The sequence below is a fragment of the Nanorana parkeri genome, unplaced genomic scaffold (assembly GCF_000935625.1).
Source record: "Nanorana parkeri isolate BGI_ZX_2015 unplaced genomic scaffold, ASM93562v1 scaffold1067, whole genome shotgun sequence".
NCBI classification, from domain to species: Eukaryota; Metazoa; Chordata; class Amphibia; order Anura; family Dicroglossidae; genus Nanorana; species Nanorana parkeri.
The window spans coordinates 492,608-519,785 of NW_017307335.1; the positions used below are offsets into that span (position 1 = coordinate 492,608).

At 41.1% G+C, this 27,178-nt stretch overlaps 2 protein-coding genes across 2 annotated transcripts in view; both read right to left on the reverse strand.

Annotated features, from left to right (window-relative positions):
* MTHFD1L (methylenetetrahydrofolate dehydrogenase (NADP+ dependent) 1-like) overlaps positions 1-5,043 on the reverse strand; it is a 214,954-nt gene extending 209,911 nt beyond the window's left edge. The window contains exons 1-2 of the mRNA XM_018567580.1: positions 4,945-5,043; positions 2,993-3,150 (exon numbers count right to left, since the gene is read on the reverse strand). Coding sequence (XP_018423082.1) covers positions 2,993-3,150; positions 4,945-5,043 — 257 coding nt within the window. The remainder of the gene's footprint in view (positions 1-2,992; positions 3,151-4,944) is intronic.
* Positions 5,044-17,306: 12,263 nt separating this feature from the next.
* The window catches only part of PLEKHG1 (pleckstrin homology and RhoGEF domain containing G1), a 52,565-nt gene continuing 42,693 nt past the window's right edge, over positions 17,307-27,178 (reverse strand). Inside the window, exons 11-17 of the mRNA XM_018567581.1 lie at positions 26,811-26,906; positions 26,251-26,289; positions 26,148-26,170; positions 24,669-24,868; positions 24,399-24,501; positions 20,924-22,541; positions 17,307-18,479 (exon numbers count right to left, since the gene is read on the reverse strand). Coding sequence (XP_018423083.1) covers positions 17,416-18,479; positions 20,924-22,541; positions 24,399-24,501; positions 24,669-24,868; positions 26,148-26,170; positions 26,251-26,289; positions 26,811-26,906 — 3,143 coding nt within the window. The 3' untranslated portion in view covers positions 17,307-17,415. The remainder of the gene's footprint in view (positions 18,480-20,923; positions 22,542-24,398; positions 24,502-24,668; positions 24,869-26,147; positions 26,171-26,250; positions 26,290-26,810; positions 26,907-27,178) is intronic.

Consider the following 27,178-nt stretch of genomic DNA (forward strand, 5'->3'; position numbering starts at 1 on the left):
CCCCCCCTCCTATAGCCATGTCACCAGTCCACATCCTGGCAGCCCACGCTAACTTCCACCCTCTTATACACAGTACCTGGTGACTGAAGCATGCGGCTCTGATGCTCCTGCCCGCCCATCTGTGGCTCTGCTGGCAGCTCTCCATCCATTGATGTGGGTGACCCTGTACCTGGGCAGACTGCTGTATAGCCGGCAGAGCGGTCCCCAGCGCATGATGATCACACAGAGAAGAAGCGTGCACCGAGCAAATCACTTCTGTAGGAACTCACGAGTCAGCTAAAGGGGCGATTAAGGCGGCGAGACCCCGCCCCCGGAGGGAGGAGCTTCTGCTGGCCTGCCTGGATTAACTGCTTCATGACCGGAAGACTCAAACCTCCCTCACTAGCAGCGTGTATACAGTTTGGGAACGTGGCAGTTCTCCCAGTATTACGTTATATCTATAACCCAAACTTTTCTTTTTACTTTTAGGTAGTGTGGAGGAGAGTTAAACATCTGCTAGAGAGCATGGATACAATGTAAAGCATGCTCCACATGCAGAACGTTACATGCAGATGTTTCCATTTTACTATATGCTGCGGACCAGTACAGACCCGTGTGCATGGGCCTATCAAATGCAGCGTTTACCTATGGATGATTGCCACTGGATGCAAACAGTCCGAGTCCATGCGAGCGGGTGAGGGCAATGTCATTTAGGGTCCCCACCTGTCTCCAGGATTGACCCAATGGAGTCTGGGTTTTAAATGCTGTGTTCGGGTTTCATGGCAGCAGAAACCCGAACACAAGATGTCAGGCAGAGAGGGGCAACCTAAATTAAGATAGGGGCCACTAGCTCCCAACTGAAAATAGTCTCAACTGTGATATTTACATATGAATAAGCCACAACTCATTCTCCCCAAAAAATGTCCGCGCGTCACTAGAGTGTTCGGGTTTCCCTTGAAGAAAAGGTGGCAACCCTACTGCGTTGCAGTTATTTGCATGAGTCTCACATGAGACAGCCCAATTCACGAGTATAAATCCCCATTCACACCTTCGCATTCTGTGAGCGCATGCTAATGCGTACATTGAAGTGCATTCATGTAACGCTTAAAAAGTGCGACACACTTGCTGTGCCATTACTTGTTAATGGCACCCCAAACGCAGCTGGGAAAATGCACATTTTATCCTGTGTATTGTATACGTGTACAAACGCATGGTGAAAAAATGCCATACACCTGTAGCAGAATCTGAGCTACTTTCCCAGCTTTGACGCTTGCGCGGCACCCTTTGAAATCAATGGGCCATCAGCGTGGAAAAAATGCATACGAATGTGCCTTGCATTCACGGAGCGCAAAGGTGTGAACGGGGACTCAAAGGTATCAAACGTCTCATGCACACAGCATACAATACTCTGGGGGGGGTTATCAAAACTAGAGCAGACAAAATGTGGAGCAGTTTCCCGTAGTAACTAATCAGCTTCTCTCTTTAGTTTGTTGAAAACAAAAGATGGAAGCTGATAGGTTGCCATGAACTTCTGCTCCAGTTTGGAAAAATTCCCCTCACTGCGTTCAGATTAGTCATTTAGAGGGATCTGAATGCAGCCGTATTGTATTCTATGGTCCCATTTAAAGCGATCCGTATTGGCCTGCAGTGCATAGTTGTGTAAACAATAAATAAAAAGAATCCACATTCAACAACCTGCACATGAAGCACATTTTACAATGTACACATGTAAATCTTTGTGCTAACATTTACATGCGTACAGCATACAGACATCCCAACTCTCCCGGACGCTCTGGGAGTCTCCCACTATTAGATAGCGGCTCCTGGCCGCCCGGGAGAGAAACATTTTCTCCCGGAAAGGTTTACTCTGCTCGATCTAGCAGAGTAAACCTTTCCCTGCTGTCTGTTTTTTGGGTTTTTTCTCTGACATCGGAAGGCCGCCGACAGTCAGAGAAAAAAAAACCCAGCATAGGAATGCATAGTTACATTGCTATTGGCTATTTCAATTTGCAATAGCCAATAGCAGACTAGCTATTGCACCCGCCCACTGCTGCTGTCAATCAGCAGAGGTGGACCTGAAGTTCTCCATCCGGTCCTCTTCTAGTGATTGACAGCAGCAGAGGGCGGGTGCATTAGTCAGCTTGCTATTGGATATTGCAAAGCGAAATAGCCAATAGCGATCTAGATATTCATTCCTATGCTGGTTTTGTTTGTTTTTTATTATGATGGCAGCAGCTATGAGAATACTGACAAAAACAGCAGGTAGCAAAGAAGCTACTGCTTCCAGTGCTATCTGCCATAATTTCAGGGGGTTGCTCTCCCAACCCCCCCCCCCCACACAACGGACGGAAAGGGGGGGGGGCAGATTGCACCTCCCTGAAATGAGAAGGGCACCTCCCTGAAATGGCTTTTTTCCAGTTGGGATCCCTAAGCATACAGTGGACATGTACTTTACTGGAGCCATCTACATCCTAGCAACCAAGAACACTAGACTGCAGGAGCTGCCTGTGTCCTAGCAACCAAGGATATTAGTTGGCAGGGGCTGCCTGCATCCTAGCAACCATGGACACTAGATGGCAGAAGCTGCCTGTGTCCTAGCAACCAAGGACACTAGACTGCAGAAGCTGCCTGCATCCTAGCAACCAAGGACACTAGATGGCAGAAGCTGCCTGCATCCTAGAAACCAAGGACGCTAGATGGCAGGAACTGCTTGCATTCTAGCAACCAAAGACACTAGACTGCAGGAGCTGCCTGCATCCTAGTAACCAAGGACACTAGACTGCAGGAGCTGAATGGGGAGAAGCCTCTGTAGTGAGTGCTACTGCCCATTCAGAAATTCATGAATGAACAGGAAGTGATGTAAATCACTTTACATCAGGAAGTGATGTAAAACACTGGAGCGATCAGACGACCACTCCAGTGTTTGTGCTGCACAGAGGATCAGTAAATATCACTGCTATTTACCGATCCCCCGCTCGGCCACGCACACAGCCGCTGTCATCCTGAAACTCACAGAATGACAGCGGCTCCACTCTCCCCCCTGCCCGCCGCTCTCTCATGCCGCGGAGCGGCTCCAGGCAGGGAGGGGAGGCTGAAGATGCCGACGGGATGGGGGCACCCGGAATTTTTGTTAACAGCTGTCATGAGCGGCTTTTGAGCCACTGATGACAGCTATTAATTTAAAGGGAACAGTTCTGATATAAGTTCATGGTCGCTAAAGCTATAGCAGAACGGTAAATGCCACCGACGTAAGGCATACTGACCTGGCCAGCTGGGAACAGTTTTTTTTCCGCCTATGACTTACGTCGGTGGTAGGGAAAGGGTTAAAACCCCATTTGCTATGTGCCATTTTTTGGATCGTTTGTCTTTCAGTTGCTGCTTTGTTTTGCAGTCAACCTAGCCAATCTTGATTTTCTGACAGCAGGGGCCCTGTAGAATCAAAAAATGGTAGCTGTATTTTTTATGTTGCAAAATATTTTCACAAATATTTATCAAATTGATATATTTAGGAAGAAATAAATTAAAATTAAATTTAGTGCACACAAACACAATATAGTACCCATGTTTTTGGAAAACAAAAGATGGGGTCATGCCAAGTAAATAGATACCAAACATGTCAAGCCTTAAAATTGTGCATGTCTGTACAATGGTGAAAACTGTGGTACTGTGAAATTATTGCTCTTACTCCGACGTTCACAGTGATACATATACACTAACGTGTGCTGCAATCATTGTTTATGTGCATGTCCTATGTGCATTTGCATTCTGAAGAGGCAAGGTTTTTGTTTATTTATTTTATTACTTCACATTATTTGGCAAATACATCACAAATATGGCAATCGCACAAATCAATTTAAAGCTAGCTTTTAAAGTGAGATGCACATAGAAGGGCTTTCCACAGTACAAAAACACAGACATTTTTGTGGTTGAACTTTATTGGTATCACCATGTGATAAAATTAGGAGGTGACAGGTTCTCTTTATGGAGACATGATTAGACAAGTGACCATGCTACAGCCACCCAGATCACTTGAACTTTGAAGTCCTCCACCGGCTGTAAAAACTAGGGATGCACCGATACTGATACTAGTATCGGTGCCGATGCCGAGTGCACGTACTTGCCCAAATGCTCCGATGCCTAGCCCGATACTTGAGCTTCCGGTAATAGCTTTCGGTAATAGGAAGCCGGGCAGCGAGTCAATAAACTTGTGACGAGGGAGCATGGAGCAGGCTAATCAGGAAGCTGGGCAGCATGTCATTACACGCCCCCGGCTTTCTGATTGGCCATAAAGCCGGCTTCATTCTCCATCGTCACCTGGTGATGAGGGAGCATGGAACTGGCCTCCTGGCCAATCAGGAAGCCAGATGCTGTGTAATGACGCATATCCAGCTTCCTGATTGGCCAGCTTCTCCACCAATGAGGAAGCCGAGCAACACGTCATTACACGGCGCTCGGCTTCCTGATTGTCCAGAAAGCCGGCTCCATGATTCCTCGTCATCTGGTGAGGAGGGAGCATGGAGACAGCTTCCCTGCTGATCGGGAAGCCAGGTGGCGAGTCTTTACACGCCATTCGGCTTCCCGGCTAATCAGGAAGTCAGGTGGCAAGTCATTACACACCACCTGGCTTCCTTAATGGGACTTCTGGTATCAGTATTCCGTATCGGCGAGTACCGAAAAAAATATATCGGTATTCGATACCGAAAAAACAGTATTCGTGCATTCCTAGTAAAAACAATACCAAGGTCACAGCAGCAGCTGTGATATTAGCATAACCACTACAGGACAATGACATATATATACTTATGGCGGTCCTGAAGTGATTAATTAGCATTGTTTGGCTGAGGAATTTCCAACATGTCCCTTCAGCAAAAGTTTATCTAATGAGTGACTTCGGTCGAGGGAATAGGGCCACCAACGGCTGAAATTTGTTTAGTGTGTGTCGTGGGACCAGGGGTGCACTCTTACCTGGGGTCCAACGGGTATGGCGGAGATTGTAAGGTCCTTCTTGGGGTGATTTGGTGCCCTTCGGCTAGTTGCGGGTGCGCGCATGCATGATGTGCGCATGTGGCGCTGCTGTGGCTTCTTAGTCACTTCGGGTGCTGGTCATTGCCAGGGAGGGCCTTGTGAGCACTCGTCTCCTAGCAGCCCCATTGGTTCCCAGGGACCTGTGGCTTCCTTGTTGCCCAGACAACGGGGGTGTCACTGGCCCCTGCTGGGTTTAAATTCCAGCCAGAGCCAAGACTTGTTGCTGAGTTATTCTGCCATTCCCAAGCAGCTCTGACGCCTCATTTCCTGTTTCCTGCCTTCCTTCCCTGCTATTTGGATATACTGGTTATCGACCCCTGGCTTGCCTCACTGTTTATGATACTCGCTGCCTGCCTCGACCCGTACTGTACTCTGACAACGCATTTTGGATCATCCTATCTTGTACCTCAGCCTGGACTCTCCTTCTGGTATTGTTCCCTGCTATTGGGTTCCAATCCAGCAAACAGGGGGACTTCGCTCCTTCCCTAACAGTGTGTACCCAGCTATAGATGCTGTGAACATTTTCAAATAATGGTTTTTAGTAGAGTTAACTTGAAATTAAAGCATGCATGTTTTCTTATGTATAGAAGTAGGCAGTGATGCTATGAGGTATGTTATACTCCTATACATGAGAATATCACATAAGTACTGTATGTCTTAGTCACTTTGTGAGAACATGGCAGGGCCCAAATATGAGAGAACATTGTGGATGTCCATGACTGAGAAACTGCTGTGTCAGTTTTATGGCACCGTACTGCAATACAATGGCTCAGAAATGGCAGAACCTCACAAACTATTCCAAAATTACTCTATTTAGAAAAGTAAACCAAAGACAACAAAACAGGCATATAGCCTGATGGGGGATTTCAAGGTATGCAAACAAGGCATTCAATTAAAAAACATTTTTTTTTTTATTAATAACAATTAAAACATGATAGCTAAAAACATCACAAAGTCAATTGTGTACTGCATATGGCATATATAAGCTCCAATATTTGAGTACTGATTAAGCAATGACTTAATGAAGTTTGTGTCTCACAAATGTCGTGATAAGATAGCAACAAAGTGATAATTGACACTGATGTTTTCTCAACACGTTTCACCATACATGGCTTCTTCAGGAGGATGTTACAACAAGTGTGAACCTGTAGTGACAGGGACATGTAATGGAACTATGGAGGCACGTCCGGACGCCGGCTCCCCTCAGGGGGCCGCAGGAGGGGCAATCACCACGCAAGGATCATAACAGCGGAAGCACGTGCTATGCTGACATGTCATAGACTCCTACTTCTCCCTCATGATTTGTTATTAATAAAGTTTATTTTGTTTTAATTGAAGGCCTTGTTTGCATGCCTTAAAAGCCCTCACCAGGCTATATGCCTGTTTTGTTGTGTTTGCACTTTATAGCTATGGGGTGTAGCATCATGGCTTTCCTCTGCTGAGCATTACCTATTTAGAAAAGTAGACCCCCTTAGGCCCCATTCACACTGAGCGATTTTTGCAGCGATATCGCTCATATTTCCACGCGGTATCGCTCTATGTAGCTTCTCCAATCCATTTCAATGGAGCTGTTCACATCTTGTCGCTCAATATAGCCTGTAGCTTGTCGCTCCTACATGACCCTTTTTTCGAGCGATATTGCTCCTGATTGCATACAGCCCAAAAGGAAAAAGTTGCGTGACACGTCGCGCAATATCGCTCAAAATCGCACGATTTTCATGTCGCTCAGTGTGAATGGGGCCTTAAGGTTTTTGCCAAGAGGTAGACTTGGACTTAAAACCCCGATTTTTCAAAATGCACTTAGCAGTAGGAACAAAATCAGCTAGCACTAGGTCACTATATCAGTGATGTGCTACTGCTTGGCAAGGCAGGGCAGAGCTATTAAGGCTCTGTCTGACCCTCCATAGTAAATGAGGGTGTGAAGACATCACTACACACCCAATGTAAACAGAACGCCAAAGTATTCTGTTTACCTTTACTTTTACAGCGCACTCCTACAGAGTGAACTGCAAACACCTTGGTAGCCCAGAAGCTGATCATCTCCAATGCTTAGAACTGGATGCCAGCTGTCAGATACAAGCATTGGTTCCAGCCTTAGCCCCTGTGGGGACCAATGGGAGCTACTGATTCCTTCCGTGATTTTAAAACCACGCTGGGACAAATAACGGCTATCCCAGCACTATTTTGAAAATGGCAGCCGAGACTCAAGTGATTAAAACAGATCAATGTATAACTTGTGAAACCAATGTTGTGATATATGTTTTAGAATGCGAATGCCCATGTGGCAAATTGTAAGGGGGGAGGGCCAGGGCTGTCTTTAACGCGGGGCAAAGAGGGAGCTTGCCCTGGGCCCATTCATGGCTGTGGGGCCCAAAGCAGCTGCCCCTTGAGCCCACTGCCCGCAGAAACTTGCCGATCGGATCGCATAGTATAATACGTTATGGCAGCCGCATACGGCACTGCCATAACGTATTGTTGTCCTATGCGATCTGCACAATCGCATCCTAAAGGTGTAGCTCCTCCCCCCGCGTAGCACAGGGATCGGCAAGGTGTCCGTACCGCCGCGGTCGTACCGTAGAATCAGCAATCCTATTACTCATAGGGGCCCGACGCCCCTATGAATAATAAGGGCGCCTTGTTTGCCCTGTCAGAACAGCACATCACCTCGCTCGCAGTCAGGTAACGTTGTGAGCTCTCAGCCCTGCCACTGTCAAACTGAGACTCTCAGTTTGACAGTGACAGGGCTGAGCGCTCATACGTTTCCTCGATCGTCTGTACGGTCCATCTACTCAGTCTTCTGGAGCTCTGCCCACCAGCCAATGAGAAGAGACCTCACCCCTCCCATCCACCAAAAGTGGCATTTACGGCCGATATAACGGTGCATCCCTAATATAAACGGCTGAGCTTGCAATCGGTTTGAAATCCTGCAGTCAAAGTTTTTTTGAGAGAAGTCTATGAACTATGTGTGCTGTTGTTTTTTTTTTCTGGGTGTTGGGGAGGTGAGAGAAATTCCTGGGGGGGGGGGCCCAAGAAAATGTTTGCCCAGGGTCCGATCAGTATTAATCACAGGCCTGGGGAGGGCTGACAGACCAAGTCGATGAACGCATTTATAATATAGAGGTACAAAAAATAATCAGTGTTCTGGTCTATTTTACTAAATATTACAACTCCAATCCCAATTTAAAGAACGGGAGGGATTGAAAAGATTTAAAAGTTCTAGAGAGGGATGAACCTCAAATGAGCGATATCTAAAAAAGAAATGTATTGGATACATAAATTACGTACACTGAAACTTCACGGGCAGGGCCCTCCTTACCATCTTGTCTTGATTTTTATTGTGATTGTAATGTCTTCCTTATATTGTAAAGCGCTGCGCAAACTGTTGACGCTATATAAATCCTGTATACTAATAATAGATATCAGTTCATTTATTTACTATATGGGTGTCTAGTGCAGCAGGTCCCCTCTGCTGATTGACAGCAGCAGTGGACAGGTGCAATAGCTAGTTGGCTATTGGCTATTGCAAAGTGAAATAGCCAATAGGAATCTAGCTATGCATTCCTATGCCGTTTTGTTTTTTTCTGACTGACGGCTCCTCAGGCTCCGATGTCAGAAAAAAAAACCAGAGCAGGGAAAGGTTTACTCTGCTCGATCGAGCCGCTATCTAATAGCGGGGGACTCCTGGAGCCAGGGCCGGCCTTAGGCCTTTAGGCACCCTGTGCGAGAAAGCTCTAGAGCGCCCCACACCCTTCATGCGTGCGTGGCGTCAGGTGACGTCACACACCTATATAGGAGTAGCCATCTTGGTGTATACCTAGATATACACCAAGATGGCGGCGCCCAACACGTGCGGTGTTATATGACATCATGCGCCCTGCCTCCAGCAGACGCCAGTGGCTGAATCCAAAATGGCATACAACATTTGTTTTGGTTTGATGAAACGAATGAAAACTTTTTTAGTTTTTGTTAATTTCATCTGAAATGAATTGTTAAAAAATATGACTGACTATACAGGGGTTAATTCGTCTATAGAGGGGTTAATACTGCTATGCTGCAGCCTTTTAACAGCCTGTCCTTGTCAGAAAGTACTACATTGAAAAAGTTTGCATTCTGTCCATGTTTCATGTTACACCCTAAATGTCAGTGTAACATGAAACATGGTCAGAAAGGTGAACTTAGCCTTTAAAAAATCAATTTACATCCAAAATATGTAATGTTAGAATACAGGGTTGCTGACTGTCTGTGAAAATGTACTGTTCTGTAAGGCATTTTCCAAGCATGTAATTGAAAGGTTGTGTTTTATCTTATTTTTTAGATGTTATCTTGCATTAACAAGGAGGGTCCTCTCCCTGCTGTATGCTATTCTTCCAAAAAAATTTTTTGCTTTGTTGAATGTCCCCTATGGCAGTTCAGCTCCCTATGGGTTTTTTTTTACAATAGCTTTTTAAAATAGCCTTGAAAATGGCCAGGATTTAGTGTCAAGATTTGCCTTGCCATAGATTTCAATAGGGTTTGCTGCTAAGTTTACGTTTCAAGCGTTTCAGGCAGGATTCAACAAATCCCCCATGAATCAAACCTGGGCAGATTTGCTCATCTCTACACACAATACAGTGCACACACAATACCAGCAGGTATTATCAGCAGTTTGGTAACAAATACATCATGTATGTTCCTGGATGTAACTTCAGTTTTTAAAGTTTTAAGAAAACAATCATACTACACAATATACATCCCCTTTGCTTATTTCTCCTATAACCTGCACTAATGGTATTGTGGGAGTGGAGGTTCCTGCCTGTAAAAGTCGTGCGCACGGCTTCCACACACCTTATGATAATCGTACGATCGCGGGATTTCCTGCGATTATCGTACGATTATCGCAAGGTGTGTGGGCACCTTTAGGCAAGTTTGTAGAGATACTGCCACTGAGTGGGGAAAGACCGAAGGAGCCAAAAGGAGTGAACCTATCAATTGCCAAGACCTATGTGATCCAAAAGGAGCTGCAGTGAACTTCCAGATTGTGGCAAAAGAGATGTTCATATTGCGGCTGGTCCAATAAGAAGAGGAGGGAGGCACAGTGCATTTAAACATGGTGTTTAAGCATGGTGTTGTGTTAAATACACAATACCGTACATTTAACACACACTATCGCACAGCAGTACAAATTAATGTCAAAGCAATACACCTAGAACACAGTAACGAACCCTAGGTGCATTGTGTGATAAGTGCACGCTATTATGCCCCTAAAGCGATACTATGGTGTGAACAGGGCCTAATTGGTGAGTGTTGCAGAGGCACAGCTAATATAATCTTTACAACCATTTTAAGTAAAAACTTATTGTAATATTCTGTTCCCATGAAAAGCTACATCCTGTTAGTGCATAAATCAGAAACCAGATCTGAGTGATCAACCTTTATTAGATGCTCATATCATGTGATTGTCATTTCTAAATTGCCGTGAGCACACAACAAATGAACTGCACAGTAACTGATGAAGTAAACAGGACAAATTAAAGTGGAACTAAACTCAAAAAGTGAAGCTTGTTACTGCATATTGGTGGCTTGCTCCTGCTTCTGTACTATTAGAGGCTGGTGTCCTTCGTTCTCTAGAGGCAGTAGAGAATTTGCCGATTTAGGGGTTTAAAGCCCTGTAATCTCTCACCCCCTCTATGCTCACGACCCTTAGGGTCTGGAAGGATGGCGTTGGCTGAAATTCTCTACTCCCTAATATTTTCTCTCTGAATAGTCCATTGTGGATAAACCCCTCCCTTTCTCAGACCCGCAGAATTGGGTAAGCATTAAGACATTATCTATTATCATACAAGGCGAGAAACGAATGCCCTTTCCTGCTCTTTATCAGCGTTCTTTGATTCCGCTTTCTCATTATTTCAGATATCTGCAGCTTGCCCATACCTTTACTGTGCAGTTCCCTCAGAAAATTGTAGAATTGCATTTTACTTCAATTGAACGTTTGCTTTTCTGAGGTTCTCGTCAAAAACCTACCTTGTCCTTATACCAATACCAATTCTCCTTAACAGCTACTACCTCAGAGCTTACTACTCTTCAACAAAAATGGCAGCTGGACATACCGGATCTTGATCAGGAGGATTGGATAGCAGTTTGGGATTCACCTTCTGAACAACTGTATAAACTTAACTTTCATTTTCTGTTTTGCTTTGCACTGTATGCTCTAGGGTGCGCTTAAGATGCCACATTAGCCTCCATTCACATATACTGTTTGCTTTTCGTGCTGCGCGGTTTTCTGTGTGGAAGACCGCACAGCACAAAAAGGCAAAAATCTTTACAACTGCACGGATTCTGCTCATTTGCAGCTATTACTATAGCCACGAATGTGCAGAATCCGCCCACTTTGACTATTTTGCAGGACGTGCAGTTTTGTACCACAGGGTCCCTGCAATAGTCTGACCAATGCACATAAAAATTGTTTTTTATGTTGAGAGTGGATCCACGCGTATTTGTACGGCCGAATATGCGTAGAATAAACTGGTCATGTGTGAATGGAGCCCCACACTGAAAGAGGATGTGTTCCTCTTGCAATAGATCACATGAATGCAGTGACTCAGGAGCCAACCTTGTAGTTTGTACTTTATGGTTTGTAACTAGTACTGTTATTGATTATGGGGCTTCACTGTGCTAATTTAGCCTCATGAGATTGTACTGTGTTCTCGTCTTATTTGTTTTAAACCAATAAAACAGATTTATTAAAAAAAAACTCAAAAAGTGAATTTTTTTAGTATCCTGCAAAAGCAGGATACTAAAAAACATACCTTTTGCCTTCCTCCGGAAAAATAGCAGTGCAATTCCAGGTTTGAGACTGTGCCTAAGTATTCCTGTACCTGGAGCCTCATAACTGCAGTGTGAGATCTAGGGCACTGCTAGTCTGAGGAGATCTGAAATGTGATCAAGCAATAATCGGTTCGACCCACAACAGCCGTCCCAGTTTCCTATGTGGCCCCCTGAGAAAATGAATTGCCCACCCTGTCCCATACGTTTGTCCTGAAAAATTACCTGTTAGTGCAGATAAAAAGAAAAAAGTATGATATTCCAGCTCCCTCATCAACTCATCCCATGCTCGCCTCCAGGACTTCACTAGAGTCTCTCCCATCCTATGGAGTTCTCTACCTCAACCTGTCCGTCTATCTCCCACACTGACTGCCTTTAGGCGATCCCTTAGACTCATCTCTTCAGGGAAGCCTATCCCACCTCAACCTAACCACTGAACTATCACTTTTTCAAATAATTCATCCCCACACAGCTACCTCCTCATATATCACTTGCCCCTCCCTTTTAGATTGTGGGCCCTCCTTACCATCTTGTCTTGAATTGTATTGTGATTGTAATGTCTTCCTTATATTGTAAAGCACTGCACAAACTGTTGGCGCTATATAAATCCTGTATAATAATAATATACCACTAACTGTATGAGCTGTATGATCGGATAACTGCATGATTGTCCTGGTCAATTTTTGCATAGTAATTTCAATAAAAAGACATTCCTGGTTAATTTTTGCAGATCTATATCAACAAAGAAAATATTCCTAATTCACCTCAAGATTAGATTGAAACACTGCTTTATTTTTTTACTAAGCATCATAAAAATTACACATTTTCTCAACTGCATGCTTTCAGTTTTTTTTACATAAAACAAATGAAAGGATTTAAATTCTTCTAAATGTACAGACATTTTAATATATACAAAAACATGAAAAAGTGCAACTCATTGAACATAAAACAAATCAAATCTCATCCATAGGACAAGAAGACAATATAGGTGAGATTTAGATGTGCACAAAACAGTTTATGTACATAATTTGACCTAAGTATCTATACAGAACAGTGCAGGCACCCACCACTACAAATCAATAAATCTTATTATGTTCAACACAACCTTTGTTCATAGATTTAAATGGAAATGGCCATTGCAAAGTGCAGTTTTGAAAGTTTTATTTTATATATATTTCCAATGATAAGGTATTACTATCTGAAAGGCTGGTATCCCAAATATGAGTCAGTTAATTAAACTGTCCAATGAACCATTCTATTTGTAAGCTACATTTTATCTCCTGCAAAACACTGCTTATGCAGGTTATTCAATAGCACACGTCTAAAATATAGAAACCTTTTACATGAGAACAGTCGGCCTGTAAATGTAATACATTCAAAGGCTTGAATTTCATTTCAATTCACTTCAAGTGTCTTAATGCAACCGAATACAACTGAACTGTGTTATTGCTTTCATTTTATTTCAATTCACATCAAGTGTCTTAAGGTAACCCAATACATTGCAGTAACAGCTGAACTGTGTTACTGGCAGCCGTATTACCAGATAGGCTGCCAATCTGCATTTAATTGTTGAATTACCCATTTGATTTATATGTGTGGTAGCATAATAGTGATGTCATTTTCCATCGATATTGACCTGTAGGCTAGCAAATAAGTATTTTTTTTACCATGTTAATCACTAAATGATATAGGCTTTATCCGTTGCAAAGTGCATATAACCCAAAACCAATGATTGGTCATTTTTATTATGCATGCTGCAGAGCTTTACATTATTGGGTTATGTAGTTAGTGAACACCATCTCCTCACTTTCGGTGGACTTCGGTAGGGCTCGGTCTCCCAGCTTGTTGTTTAAGGTCTCCAGGATGTTAGTGGGAAGTGCTCCTCCTGTCACTGCGATTACTTTTTTACTTCCCTTCCTAAAATGACACTTTCACTAATTTAAATCTTCAAAGTAAATGCCTCCCTGCAAGAGAAACATAAAATACTCAACTCTACGACGGACATAGTAGTGACGTAGGAGTCGGCGAGAGGAATCACAGTGCGCTGCGGAGGGATCGAGAAATCAAAATTTCCAGAAGTGATCTTCAGTTGTTTTTTTTCTGTGTTACTTCAGAGATGCGGGCAGCAGAAAAAGTGGGTAATTAGGTTTTCTCTGTAGGGGTTTATTTATTTGGATATTTTATTTTAGTTACAGAGACACTTTAAAAAGGAATTGTCCCTTATACAGGACAATTTAGTAAGTGTGATTTAAATGTATTCAGGGAGACCTGTTTGTATTTCCACTTTTGAAGCCAAATTGGGATAACACTTACTTTATATTTGTTACGTTCCCATTCACATAGCATAACTTGAAAAAAATAAATAAATGTAAAAATGGCTGCTTACAATTTTTCTTGTACAAAAATCTTAGTTAGCTTGCCATTCTGTGTAATGTTAAGGAGGGGGCTTCAGATTTATGTTTACCCTAATTAACCCTGCTTGCACTGTGGTTGCAGATCTTTATAATCAGTTGTAAACTAGATCTGCACACTCTCTATCTTAACAAAGGGTTAAAATGCCAATGTTTGGGTGGAACATTGTATGGTAATGCACCTAAAAGTGTTCCTTTAATCTGTCCCTTATCTGCACCTTGCCATCTATTCTAAGCAATATAAGCTGCCCATAGCTTCCTTTGATTAAACCTCCCCAAAACAACTAGAAAGGTAAGAATAGGAACACAAAAAAACATATAGTATAATAGGAAGTAAGACAAGGTCGATAAAAAGTGAGGGGAGATCCACTTTCACTGCTGTGACCAAAGTATGAGAAGTGGGTTTACCCATCACTTCCTGCGACAACTCAAAAACTTTGGATTTCACATCACTTCTGCACCCGAGAGGGTGGTCATTAGTTTCAGTGGTGACGTTAAATCTTCCCACAGGTACACACACAACAATAGAAAACAAGACCAGGGGTTCCGACTTTTTCTGCTCTTTTCAAAACAGAAAAACAAAAAGGTTAGGGTTCACATGCACCTTAATGTATGCATCGGTCCCTTACAGTAATATGTGATTGAAGCATATATATTCTCATTCTTTTAGGTTACATCAAAGGTTTATGTTATTATTAGCTGGTAAATAGATGCAGAAACAAGTGTTATCACACTTTCTAGCAAAAAAAAAAAAATACACCTCATAATAACTTAAGATTTTACTGAACCAAATATATACATAAAGTTCAAATAGTCACCTTAAACTCCAGGCTTTAAGGAATGACAATATTATAAATGTACAGTTATCACTGCCTTTGTGTCAAAAAGTAGAGGAAGGTAAGCTTTTGCAATGAAACATTACAATTTTATGGACAGAACACATATAGGGGCTGATTATTTTTTTTTAAATCACAGGGCCGTTCGCACTGCGAAAATCTGTGAATATTCATCCTGTGCAAATACTGTATATGCACAAGCAAACTTTTTTAAATGTTTCCCTTACAAGTGTAATTAAATTTGAACATTCTTATGTTATATCACATACAGTATAACACATTGGCCACTAGATGCTAAAAATGGTGCTAAAGGAGCACATGAAATAAGTATTTATTTTCTATGCGCTTTTAGTGCCATCTAGTGGCAATAATGTGATAACTCAATCAGAACATTTAAATTTAATTACAATTCTAAAAGGAAAAAAACGAAAGAATGTTCGTTTGTACACATATTCATGCAGGAGGAACGATCATAGATATTCCCAGGGGCGACAGACCCTGCCAATTCTTTATAAATCAACCCCATAGTATAAAATCGGACATTTTAACTGTTTAGCTGTTTTAAAGACAATAAACTATGACTGAGTAAATATATGGAAAGTGGAGTTCCTCTCCCTCAATGCACAAACATGCAGAACCAAGACAAATTAATACAGTACTATTTAAATTAGCTACCCTAATGTCTATGGCATACTATACAAAGATTATCAACCACACAGAAATTACCATGCCAACATATTGTGTTATATTATTGCTACATAAAGGCAATGTATATCTGTCCTTAATGTACAGCTGTTAAGCAATTCAGTTAAATTGTTCTATCGCTATTCAAAATAAGACTTTATAAAACCATGTATAATGTCTATTGATGTTTATGAGAAACAATGACAATATGTCTTTATATGCGAATTACCCACAGGTGTCCCAAGATATATCAAGAAATTAGATAGGCTGGCAGTAACAGAGTGAAAAAAAAAATCTACAAATCGCCTCCAAGTGTCACGCTATCAATTAGATAAACTGGAAATCCATGTTTGCCTCCCTGCTCTCTACTAAAGGTGCATAAATGGACACCATTAGGATTAAAGCCCAGCTCCATCAAAATCATATTTTTTGGCTTTGGCTAGAGTGGGGAAGAGTTATACCTTCTGTCAAATTTATATTGCCATCTATGTCCCTGTTGAGCTTATTGCATCTTATTACCTGCCCTGGTAAACAAACACACAGGAAGTGAAGATATCTTCCCCAACTGGGATGAAAACAAAAACCTGATAAGTATTATAATCTTTCCTCACTCTACTAATAAAAAAAAACAGTTTTAGAGTTTGTGCCTCCTTAAAGATATTTTGCCAAGGTTACATATACGGCAATTAAAGAGCTTCTCAGGAGTTACTGTAATTTACAAATCATTATTCATTCTTGCACTGCTTTTAATCTTTCCCCCCCCCCCATTATAATATGGACACTTTAGTAGTACCTTTTACTTGTATGGACATCACAAGCAAGGTAAGCGAGGGAAAATCTCCCCAGTAGGGTCACAGACAGGAATTGTAACTCTTCCCACTATATGCTAAAGGTAAAACGTTTTGGCTGGAGTTGGGAATATATGTGAAAAAGATCAACTACAGGAAATGCTCACACAGCCCTATTTTAGAAGACTATCCTCCTTAATGGTAGTGTTGTGGTCGAGGATACAAAGTCATTTTAATCAGCTCCACATTCACACATATTTGCCAATAATGAAACCTATGCATCTAAATTTGCTAATCTGACCTTGTCCCAAATAGACCAACATGTACTGTATGATAAAGCTATAAAATCAGGTTTTCAATTTTGAGCTCTGTATAAAACCCATTAACCACATACCTGTACACTGCACAGCAATTATACGATTTCACTTGTTTGCAATGCATGTAGCCAACAGAACTTAGAAAGTTTGGAATTAGCGGATTTGCTTGATCAGTAAGCCTCTGTTCGAAATACTCATAGCAGAATGTAAAAAAAACCAAAAACTGTTTAAAAATGTTAAGCTACCAGGTAGGGAGAGGGTTTACAACTTTACAACTATGTCAAGTCTATAGTATACTGCGTAGCAATCATTCTGCAACTAGGGCACTTGGATTAATGTGCAAATTGCATAAAATCATACTGCCTAATTGTTTAGGAATAATTTCCCTTAAACTAGGAAAAAGCACATCTTATATAACAAAACCGCAAATCAGACCTTGCTGCCTTATGTAAACAATGATATGCAACAGACATTTAGAATGAACAGTGCTGCAATTATACAGTGCATCAGGTTACAATGCTAGAATACAGTTAACCACAGTAGTTTGGCTAGAAATTGTTTTCAAAAAAAGCATTTAGGCAAAACTGCTGGAGCTAAGACACTGAAACTTTTCTCTAAGTGACTGGACAATGTTCTGCTGGTTAGAGGATGGAGGCCTCCAAAGATAGTCTTTTAGTTTATCTACATCATCGTAACCGGTTATGTGGGAATCAAGGCTTTCCTTGTCATTCATAGTCTTAACTGGTGTACTGGGCATGCTGAAGGAATATGGTGTGCTGGAGAATGGGCTTTGAGGATGTTGGTCATGTATGTTCATCTTTATTGGCTGGTTGGAAGAAGCTTCCAAGCCATCTTCATCATCATCTGACTTAATTTCCACATAGTCATCATCTTCTCCATCACCTTCAGTGTCTTTGAAGTTTGCAAAATAGTTTAATGTAGCAATTTGTGCATTTAGAGAAGACAGTGTGTTCAACACTAAGATCTTCTGAGAGTCTTGCAGTGTCAAGTCAGAGTTCTCCTCTTGTGGTCCTTTTTGCTCAGTGGAGCTGCCACCAAAGTCATAAATATCAGACATTCTTTCAGGTTTTGAGTCATGCCGTGACTGTGGCATAGTAGAATGTTTTGCATGTTTGATAGGCTCTCTTGTCCTTTGGAGAAACATGGAGGAAGATGACTGAGATCGAATATATGGACGGGTGTTTTCACACACTACTCTCCTCCCTAAGGAATTATAGCCATGATCCTTGCTTGTATTTTCACCATTTGTTTGTTTAAATGTGCTCCACCTCTGCTCATGTAGGCTTGAAGGACTTGACTTGTTTAAAGATGGGACAGAGCAGGTGGCTGCTAGATTTGTTTGCTTTCCTTTGGGTCCACTTGTCAACACCTCTGACTTTGACTTCATCTCTTTAAACTCAGGCCAGGTGAAAAAGTCTCCAGTTTCTCCATTGATACTGGCAGTATGCATTTTGCTTGTTTGTGAACATTTAATATGGGGTTGAGGAGATAACTGTTCCCGAGACTTAACTGTAGGCGAGTCTTTTGTGCTGTCTTTAGCCTCTTTTTTTGCTCTTGCAGGTGATTCACGGAATAGAATCTGGTCATATAGCTGAGAATATTCCGCAATTCTTGCACCTGTCAACAACAACAAAAATGTTTTCAATTCAATAAAGTCAGATTTAATTTGTTCTCTGTAAACCATGTAGGCCTATGAGTGCATCCACATCTTGGTGACATTAACAGTTTGTGAATGTGGCCTAAATCAAAATTTTCCCATCATAAAAAAATGCTATATACTGTAGATTATATATATATCATTTTTTTTTAATTTTAGTAAAATTGGAATTGCATTTACAGCATTTACACTAAATGTGACTGAACACTTGCTGTAAAGTGTACTGCATTTTCAACATATGCAGTCTGCATATAATATATACAGATGGATTAAAAATGCAATACACCTTGCACCAAGTGTTCAGTGGCATGCAATGTAAATACAATACTGATGGTTTGGGAGCGGGGACCCATACAAAATTTTGCTATGGAGCCCTGTGATTTCTAGTTATGTCCCTGACTATACCTTAAAGTAAACCTGATTTATCATATTAAGGATGAGATTCCCCTTTTTATTCATCTGCTGACTCCATACATACAGACACACTGTAAAATAATTTCTAACTGTCAGAGGTGACAGCTGACATAGGATGTCTGCTTAAGCATTAGGTCAGTTTCTTTTTTTTAGTGCTGTCTATGTGCCTGATTTTGATGGAAAATACTGTTTTCAACAAAGTACGCAGGCCGAGCCTTAAACTGACCAGCTACAGATCTCTGTATTTAAATACAAATGATTTGTTCAGAAAAGAGATTTTACCATTATTTTACCATTTTACCAGTGAATGTGGTACTTTTGGTAAAAAAAATATTAAATAACTCAGGCTGATTTTTTTTAAAGTAGTCGAGTATGTTCACACAATAAACTGTGTGAATATTTACTTAAAATATCCAATCTTGTGAAAAACAAATCCCCGTTTACTTATTTTTGCTGCACATGACTGGATAAATAAAAGGCAACAATTAAACAATAAAACAATGTGTGAAAATTCTCAACTCCTTTTGGAAACACACAGAAGCAAGTTTACTAATATATCAGAGAGGTATGCTACAGTATGTGCATTGGTGTCAGCAGACACCACTGGCTTGTGTTGCTGAACTGTTTTAGTTCTGGCCCCGTTTCTTCTCAAGAAACATGGATTTCATTGCACAATTTGAATACTTGTACTGGCACTTTTCCACAAAAAACAAGCAAGCATAGGTATCTAAAAAGCCTTGTTTTCATTGCACTTGACAGTAACTGAAAATTTGCACCATTACATTAAAATAGCTCTATAGTTCTTCAGACTTCGTTTTGAAAGCTCATCTTTCTCTGTGGAGTAGAAACTACAGTAATTGTTTGTAGGCAGCAGACTTAACTCTTGGAAGAACTTCAGACATTGGATCTTGCATTGCCTTGGCACCATCAGCACCGATGTCAAAGCAGTGCTTCCAGTGCAGATCATCAGGAGAAAATATAGGGTCTATTTTTAGATATCTGCTCCAGTAGGTTTTTATACTGCCAAACCACTGATCTAGACCACAGACATTAGTGCTCTTATCAAGCTGCAATTAAAACATTTCTCTGGACTATACGTTTTCTAAAGGCGTGGAAACTTAAGTAGAATGGAACTTGCTAAAGATAATTTTCCTGGGGATGACTTCTTGACTAGTTATCACAATCCTTTATGAGCCTGTCATTTTGAGGGGATTGTTGCTCCTGCTAATGCTCGACTCATCTAGGAAGAATCTCCCATGTCAATAAATAGGACAAAAATGTTTTTTTTTGCCAGAATGTGCACAGGTTCCGCTGCCCATTGTTCCTTATGTTCAGTATTCATGCTGCCAAACACTTTTTTTTTTTTTAACTAAAGCTTTTTTGATGGTTGTTTTGCATTTTAGCCACTAAATCTTTCCGCTTTCCTTGCTCTCCCATGTGCAAATTTAATATCTGTAACCTTCAAATGAAATCATACAGCCAGTGAGACTAAGCAATAGGAAATGTAGATAGATATATCTTAGATATATCTAGAGCAAGTTTTGCATTCACAATATACTGTGTCCATAATAAAAAAAATGGAGAATACCCTCCACCAATCACAATATGACCCTTGCACCAGTTTACTGATGTCACAACCGGAGAAGCAGATTGATATATAATAAAATCAACTTTGAGGTTAAGGAACACTATCTTAGGTAACTCATAGACATTTGTATCCTATTAAATTGTGGTAGGATCCCACAACAGGCAAGCTGTCTGTGGGCCACAGCAAACCTGAAGCCTGTTACTGCAGCTCATAACTAATCCATTGTGAAAAAAATGTAACTATGCTAAACATATGACGTAAATTCTATGGTTTGGGAAGCTGGAGTTCCACTTTAAGTGTGGTGAGCACTTAGTTGTGTGTGTTAGCTGTAGAAGTTTAAATCCCATTCTTCCTTCTCCTTACAGTAATGTTAAATATTTGTTTGAACAAAAAACTGCTTACCGATCGCTGTACCGCCTTGTTTCTTTTCTTCCATTATAGCTGCAAGGTCTTTCTCCTTTAGCTTTTGTGATCTGCAAGATGGTTGCTCCTGCTCTGGGCTTTTCATTTTTAAAAGCTGATTGGCTTTTCTGATTCTCTGGCTGTACTCTCTTGCCATTGTAAAGACCTTATTTTTGGATTTTTCAGCACTTTCCAATCCCTGAGCTGAACTCATTTTATCAGAGAAGGTTAGAGTGCTTTGCGATGAAAAGTATGGCGACTCCACAAAACTCATCTCACTAGTCAGTGAAGTCCTTTTTAGGCTTAATACCGAGCTACTAGGAGATGCTGGAGGGCTCAGGTCTTCTTTATGGACACTAGGGCTCCGACTTACTGCGGCCCTTGGCAAAGGTGAATTGTCTAGTAAACACATTGATGACAATGAGTATTCTTTGCTGTAATGAGACCTGCTTTGCCTCTTCTCACGGACATCTTCTTTGCTCACAGGAAAGGAGGCCAACAACCGGTCGTTCTTCTTCTCCTCATTCTTTTTTATATAGTTTTCCAAATCATTCCAAATCTTATCTACTTCTTCGGACAGCCTGTCTGCTGCAGATTTGTGGGCAACCTTTGAAGGAGTTTTAAACTGGTTGAAATACTCATCTCCTACTGGCACACGATGGTCTGAGGATTCATCCTCACTAAATTGTAAGCTATCTTCAGACACAAAGTGATCCACAGCATCAAAACACTGGAAGTCACCATCCAAGCCCAAGAAGCTGTTCCTTTTGGGCTGTTGATTTTTCCTTTTGTGTTCCAGTGACTGTTTTTTTATACATATAGAGTCATAGATGTTTTCTTCAATTATTCTGAGCTCCTGGGAGCCTGAATTAGATGTTCCTCTTTGAAGCATCACTCTTTCTTTATTTGGCACTGATGCAGTCTTGTTCCTTTCAGGTCCTTTTAATGACTGAGGGTTAATAATTTCATTGCTTTGATGCAAAGCATCACCCCCTCTGTTTATCAGAAGGAAATCTGAATGGTCTCTCCTTCCCATCTGTTTGAGATCATCATAGCTGATATTGTCATAAACATGTTCAATGTCATCAATCGTCAACTCCTCGGATGAACCAAGAGAAGAGAATTTAGGATTTGGTTCAAAATGGTTCAAAACCTCCTCACAATGGTATTTGCTGTTCTTTTGTCTGTTTCTTGAGTGACGCAAATGTGTTTTATTTTCTCCCACACTACTTGCTCTTCTGACAACTTTGCAGTATGAATTGCTTGCACTGTCTTCTTGCATTAGGCCCAAATGCCAGCTACATGGTCGGCTGGATGCACCTCTTTCCTCTTGTGACCTTGATGATTCCAACTTGGAGCATTCATTCATCATAAACATCTGATAGTCATCATCATTCTCATCATTGACTTGAGGTGGACGTCTAGACGGAAAGAGGGCTTGTCTAATCTGGTGGTCAGTCCAGATGTTCTGTAGTGCACCTGTGCCTCCTAGGATATTCATTATCAAAGAATTTGTCTGTGAAATACCCTGTTCTATGTTTGTGGGAAGTGGAGATGTGGAATACCGGAGGTCGGTACTCATTTGCAAAGTCTCTTCGTCTGACTGGTCTTTGGAACTCTAAAAACAAAATATTCAAATAGGACATGAATGATAATTGTTGTTATAATAGCCTGAGAGCATTAACAATTATAGGAAAACATCAATATTTATATAATTGGGGAGAAAGTTCTTTGCGTGTGTGCCATTATCTATCAAATTCAGTTTTCTCAATACAGCATTATCCTCCTATCCAAAAAACAAATAATATTTTTGGCTTCAAACATGTATTGGAGTGGCAAAGGGTACATGTTATCTAAAATGCTTGGACCACATTTCTCTCAATATGTTGACCACTGTTTTTAGAAGATATTAACATAGACACACGAGCAGAGGTTGTACTGGCCCCAGGGCCAGATTTTCCACAAGGCCAACCAAGGCCCGGCCTTGGGCAGCAGGGATGTGGAAGTCCTATCTCCTGATGCCCGGGACATGCAGTTCTTGGCGCCGGCGGGTAGTTGTTTTCTACATATAGCCCTGTGTGGGCAAGCAGTGCTAAATGTACAGCGGGGAAGCCGCCACTTGTTTTGTACGAGTGATCCCGGCGATATCGCTGAGATCACTTGTATGCAGCCTGCAGGTCTGCCATTCTCTATGGGGGGGGGGGACGGCCCTAACTGGCCCTGCAAAATCAATTACCATTACCTAAAAAATTTCAGTGGGAGTGTGCTGTGAAATCTAACACAAACTGCCAAACTGGGTACTGAGTTTAGGGATGCCTTGGCAGGGTTACCCAGCATTTGATCATATGCCATTACAAATAACATGACCAAACACATAGCTGTCCAACAGAACAGTACCACTCCGAGGTTCCTTGTGGCTAATGGCACCTGCTGCAGGTACCGATTTTACTTGAGGACTAGCCTCCATTTGCCACCCCAAACACAATTTCCGTATAGACAAACTACCACATGAGTAAGTCGTTCATTAAAACTTTATTCATTGAAGTAGCATTCACATACTAATAAACTCTTCAAGCTCTGATGAGCTTCACTCTACTACAGGGCTTTATTGTATATACTAAGCACATAATATACGTATTAGGGATGCGCCGATATCGATACTAGCATCTGTATTGGTGCGGATACTGAGTATTTGGTACTCGCCTGAATGCTCTGATACTTACCCAGATATGGAACTTCCGGTCAGAGGGAGATTTCCTCTGACCGGCAGTGCCACGAGGGAACATGGAGCCGGCTTCCCAGGCACTCAGGAAGCCGGGCAATGACTCGCTGCCCGGCTTCCTGATTGGCTGAGAAGTCGGCTCCATGCTTTTTGGCCGGCTCCATGCTGATTCACAGGGAAGCCGACTTCCCAGCCAAATCAGGAAGCCGGGCAGCAGGTAATGACACCGATTGCCTGAGAAGCCGGCTCCATGCTAGCGGAAGTATAAGTACTCAGTATCAGCAAGTACCAAAAGATAAATATAGGTACTGCCACGCGATACCGAAAAAACGGTATCGCTGCATCAGTAATACATATCAAAACATTGAAACATTGCTGAGCTCTGTGTCTGAATTTAACAGCTTTCCGACATCCTAGGAGAGTATTGAGAGGTGGGTGTTTTAAATGAAGAATTCATTGACAGCGCTATGCATAATTTTAAATACCCTGAATTCCACATTTTGTAAAATCTTATTTTCTACATTTAAAAAAAACCAAAACAACAATATACTGTAAGTGTTTTCCCAACTGAGATATGAATAAACCAACATATATACTTGTGTCCCTTCTAGATTTTTACCTTGATTGGCAAGCTGAAAGAGCAGAGTAAGAAAAGACTAAAGGGTTAAAATCATGTTTGCATATAATTATTTGCACAAGACCCTTCATTTAGCAAATCTTCCTGGAACTTTCTGAAAAAAGATGTATGCTAACCTGGCTGTCACATAAGCTGAGGTTGATGCTTCTACGTTTCTCAACGTTCTCGGAGGCCTGACTGTTTAATCGTTTTCTTCCACTTTTTGCCTTCTGCTGAGAACTGTGCAGTATATTCTGGAATTTAAGAAAATCCTTGATAACGTTAAGCAACCTACAATAATTCAAATTCAAACTAACAAGAAGCAAGATCTAATATAAGCAACTCAAAAATTATATAGTGTGAACAACACATACAAAACACATCTACAGGGGATAAGTGTATAACACACCTGTTCACTTTCTTCTTCATCATCTGCATCAGTCTGTCCTGTTGGCCTTAGACACAGATTTCCACTGTTGTAAGTTTGCTGAAAGAGTTCTTGGGTGCCACCCACATTGGTTCCTTTTCGCAGGCCAGATTTCAGAAGCAGTTCCCTTGACCCCAGTTTGGCAGCTTGACAAAGCAGACTGCCTTGCATGCTGATACGCTGTAAAATAAACACAGTCTTAAAGACATACAGAAACTTACAACTGTCTCACATTTGGAACACATTTTTTTTCTCTGGCCCTTTTTCTCCTTGACTATCCTTTTTTGGTCTGAGGAATAGACTTCTACTATTCTAAAATTGTCCAGAAAGCTACTGTAGATTGTATAACCTATGTAAGTGCAACCAAGAACTATGAAGTTTGAGGGCCTACCTAAACAATCCACGTAGTTTATATTCCTTCAGGTATGCTGATCCACATAGGCAGCATGTTCATAAATGTTGCTGTTGAGCTAACCGATCTAATCAAAATATAGTTTGTGTATAGCGTATGCACCCAGTTTATTAGATCATTTAATATGGCAAAAGTGGAATGTAAACCACCAATCAGCCAGAGTTCTTAATTCTGACAGCCCTGAGCTGATGTATAGTGAAATGTGATTGTTATACATTTATGCTCTTTCACTTATGGGATGAGCCAGTGCTGAATATGAAAACGTACAGCATGGCATATGGAATGAGCCAATGCAGAATAGGGAACGTTCAGCATGCAATACGAAGTTATCAGCGTTATTCTCCTACCTCCTAATAGAAATAACTTGCAACTGCTGCTCAGGCATATAAATATGAATGATCCTGGCCCCATTCAGACCCCCATCAGCATGGACCTGTGATTAATTATTTGCAGCGACAGCTCAGCTGATTGCTGCTTTCATTTGTTGTTAGAATATACATTACTGTGTTTAGAGCAATAACTACTGCAGTATACAATTTCGGTCACTAGATGGCAGTGTTTATAAGTTCTGTTATACAGTATCTATGGTATATGCTCTGTTGTATTGAAAAACGTAGAAAATAAAGCTGTGGCTTCCTTCCTGTTTTCAAACCATGAGCAGCATGCATATTAGACTGTGTGCTTGTGTTTCTCTGTGAGGCTGTGCAAGAAGTTCCAACACTTGTAAACAAATAGCTGGCAAAGGAAATTTTCCACGAGTCGCTTCCTCTGCATTACATAATGTCATCAGACAGAGCCACAGAGGGAGTAGTAGACTTCTTCTTCTGGCGGTTTGCTTGCAAGTGACAGCAGCAATCTGAGTGGAGTTATCACTGTCATCAATTGCGTGTCCACATTAATGGGGGTCCGAATGGGGCACAATTTAACTACAGAAACACACGTTACAGACTCCTGCAGTCACAGAGTAATGGAAGAACACATGAAATCAGAAGGCATGTTTGTCAAACAACCAATTTTTACTACTGACGAAACCTTAACTGAGCTTACCTTCTGAACTTCAGGGCTCATATCTAAAGAAACAAAGCAAAAAAAGTAAGATCACAATAACATACATTATATATAGAATTCCATTTTTATTTTTTTAGCTTACCATTTTGCTTCATTACTTTATGCAGGCTTGAGGATGGTTCTGAAAAAAAATAAAATACTATTCAGTCACAATCTGCTTTAAAAATAATAAAAAATAAGGGTATACTTGGCCTATAATGACTTATTATAATCTATTGTCATTTTTTAGTTTCTGATTGCCGTCTGCCCTAACGCATATGGTGCATATTATATTAAATACCAAACATATGAGTGACTGTGAAGTGCAAAGGTTCAGTCATATAAATAACTTTTTCTCAATTTACTATAAAATAGTGCTTGACGACTGAAAGCCCAAAGTCATGACAGTTCATCATCTGGAAGGTCGTGGTCTGTATAACTTGCTTAAGGCATGAAGATGCTGCAGTGGGACATTTATGCAGTTGACATAGATGCTTTGTATTGATGAGGATCCAATCTGCCAGTCATCACAATTCACAAGTACTGAATTTAATGTGACTGGTGTATACATTTGATCAAGATTAAATATTCTGCATTTCAGTCATCAAGATGAGAAACTTAAATGTCTAGTTTTCCTAAAATCATAAAATTACTATTGCTTACCTGACTTTCTTCTAACTCTACTTGAAATTGCATCTTCTTTCAAATTTGGAGATGATTTCTTCTCAGCTTCTGCGCCATAGGAGAAGCCAGGGTGATCTAATATACACAGACCATTAATGGCATGCCTTATGAATGCATGTACAATGAAAGCTAAGAAACAAAAACAAAGTAAAGTCTTGTGCCCACAAGTAATTCAAAGGATATGTGGGAGGACCCTCTCAATGTACAGAAGAAATCTAAAAGTGCCTTTCCCAAGATTCTGACCAATAGAAATAATGGAAATACACTTTAAAGTTGAAGTACCAGAAATCATAGTTGCATAGAGAAACCCCAATATAAAATACAATACTGTATATTACTGCCACAAA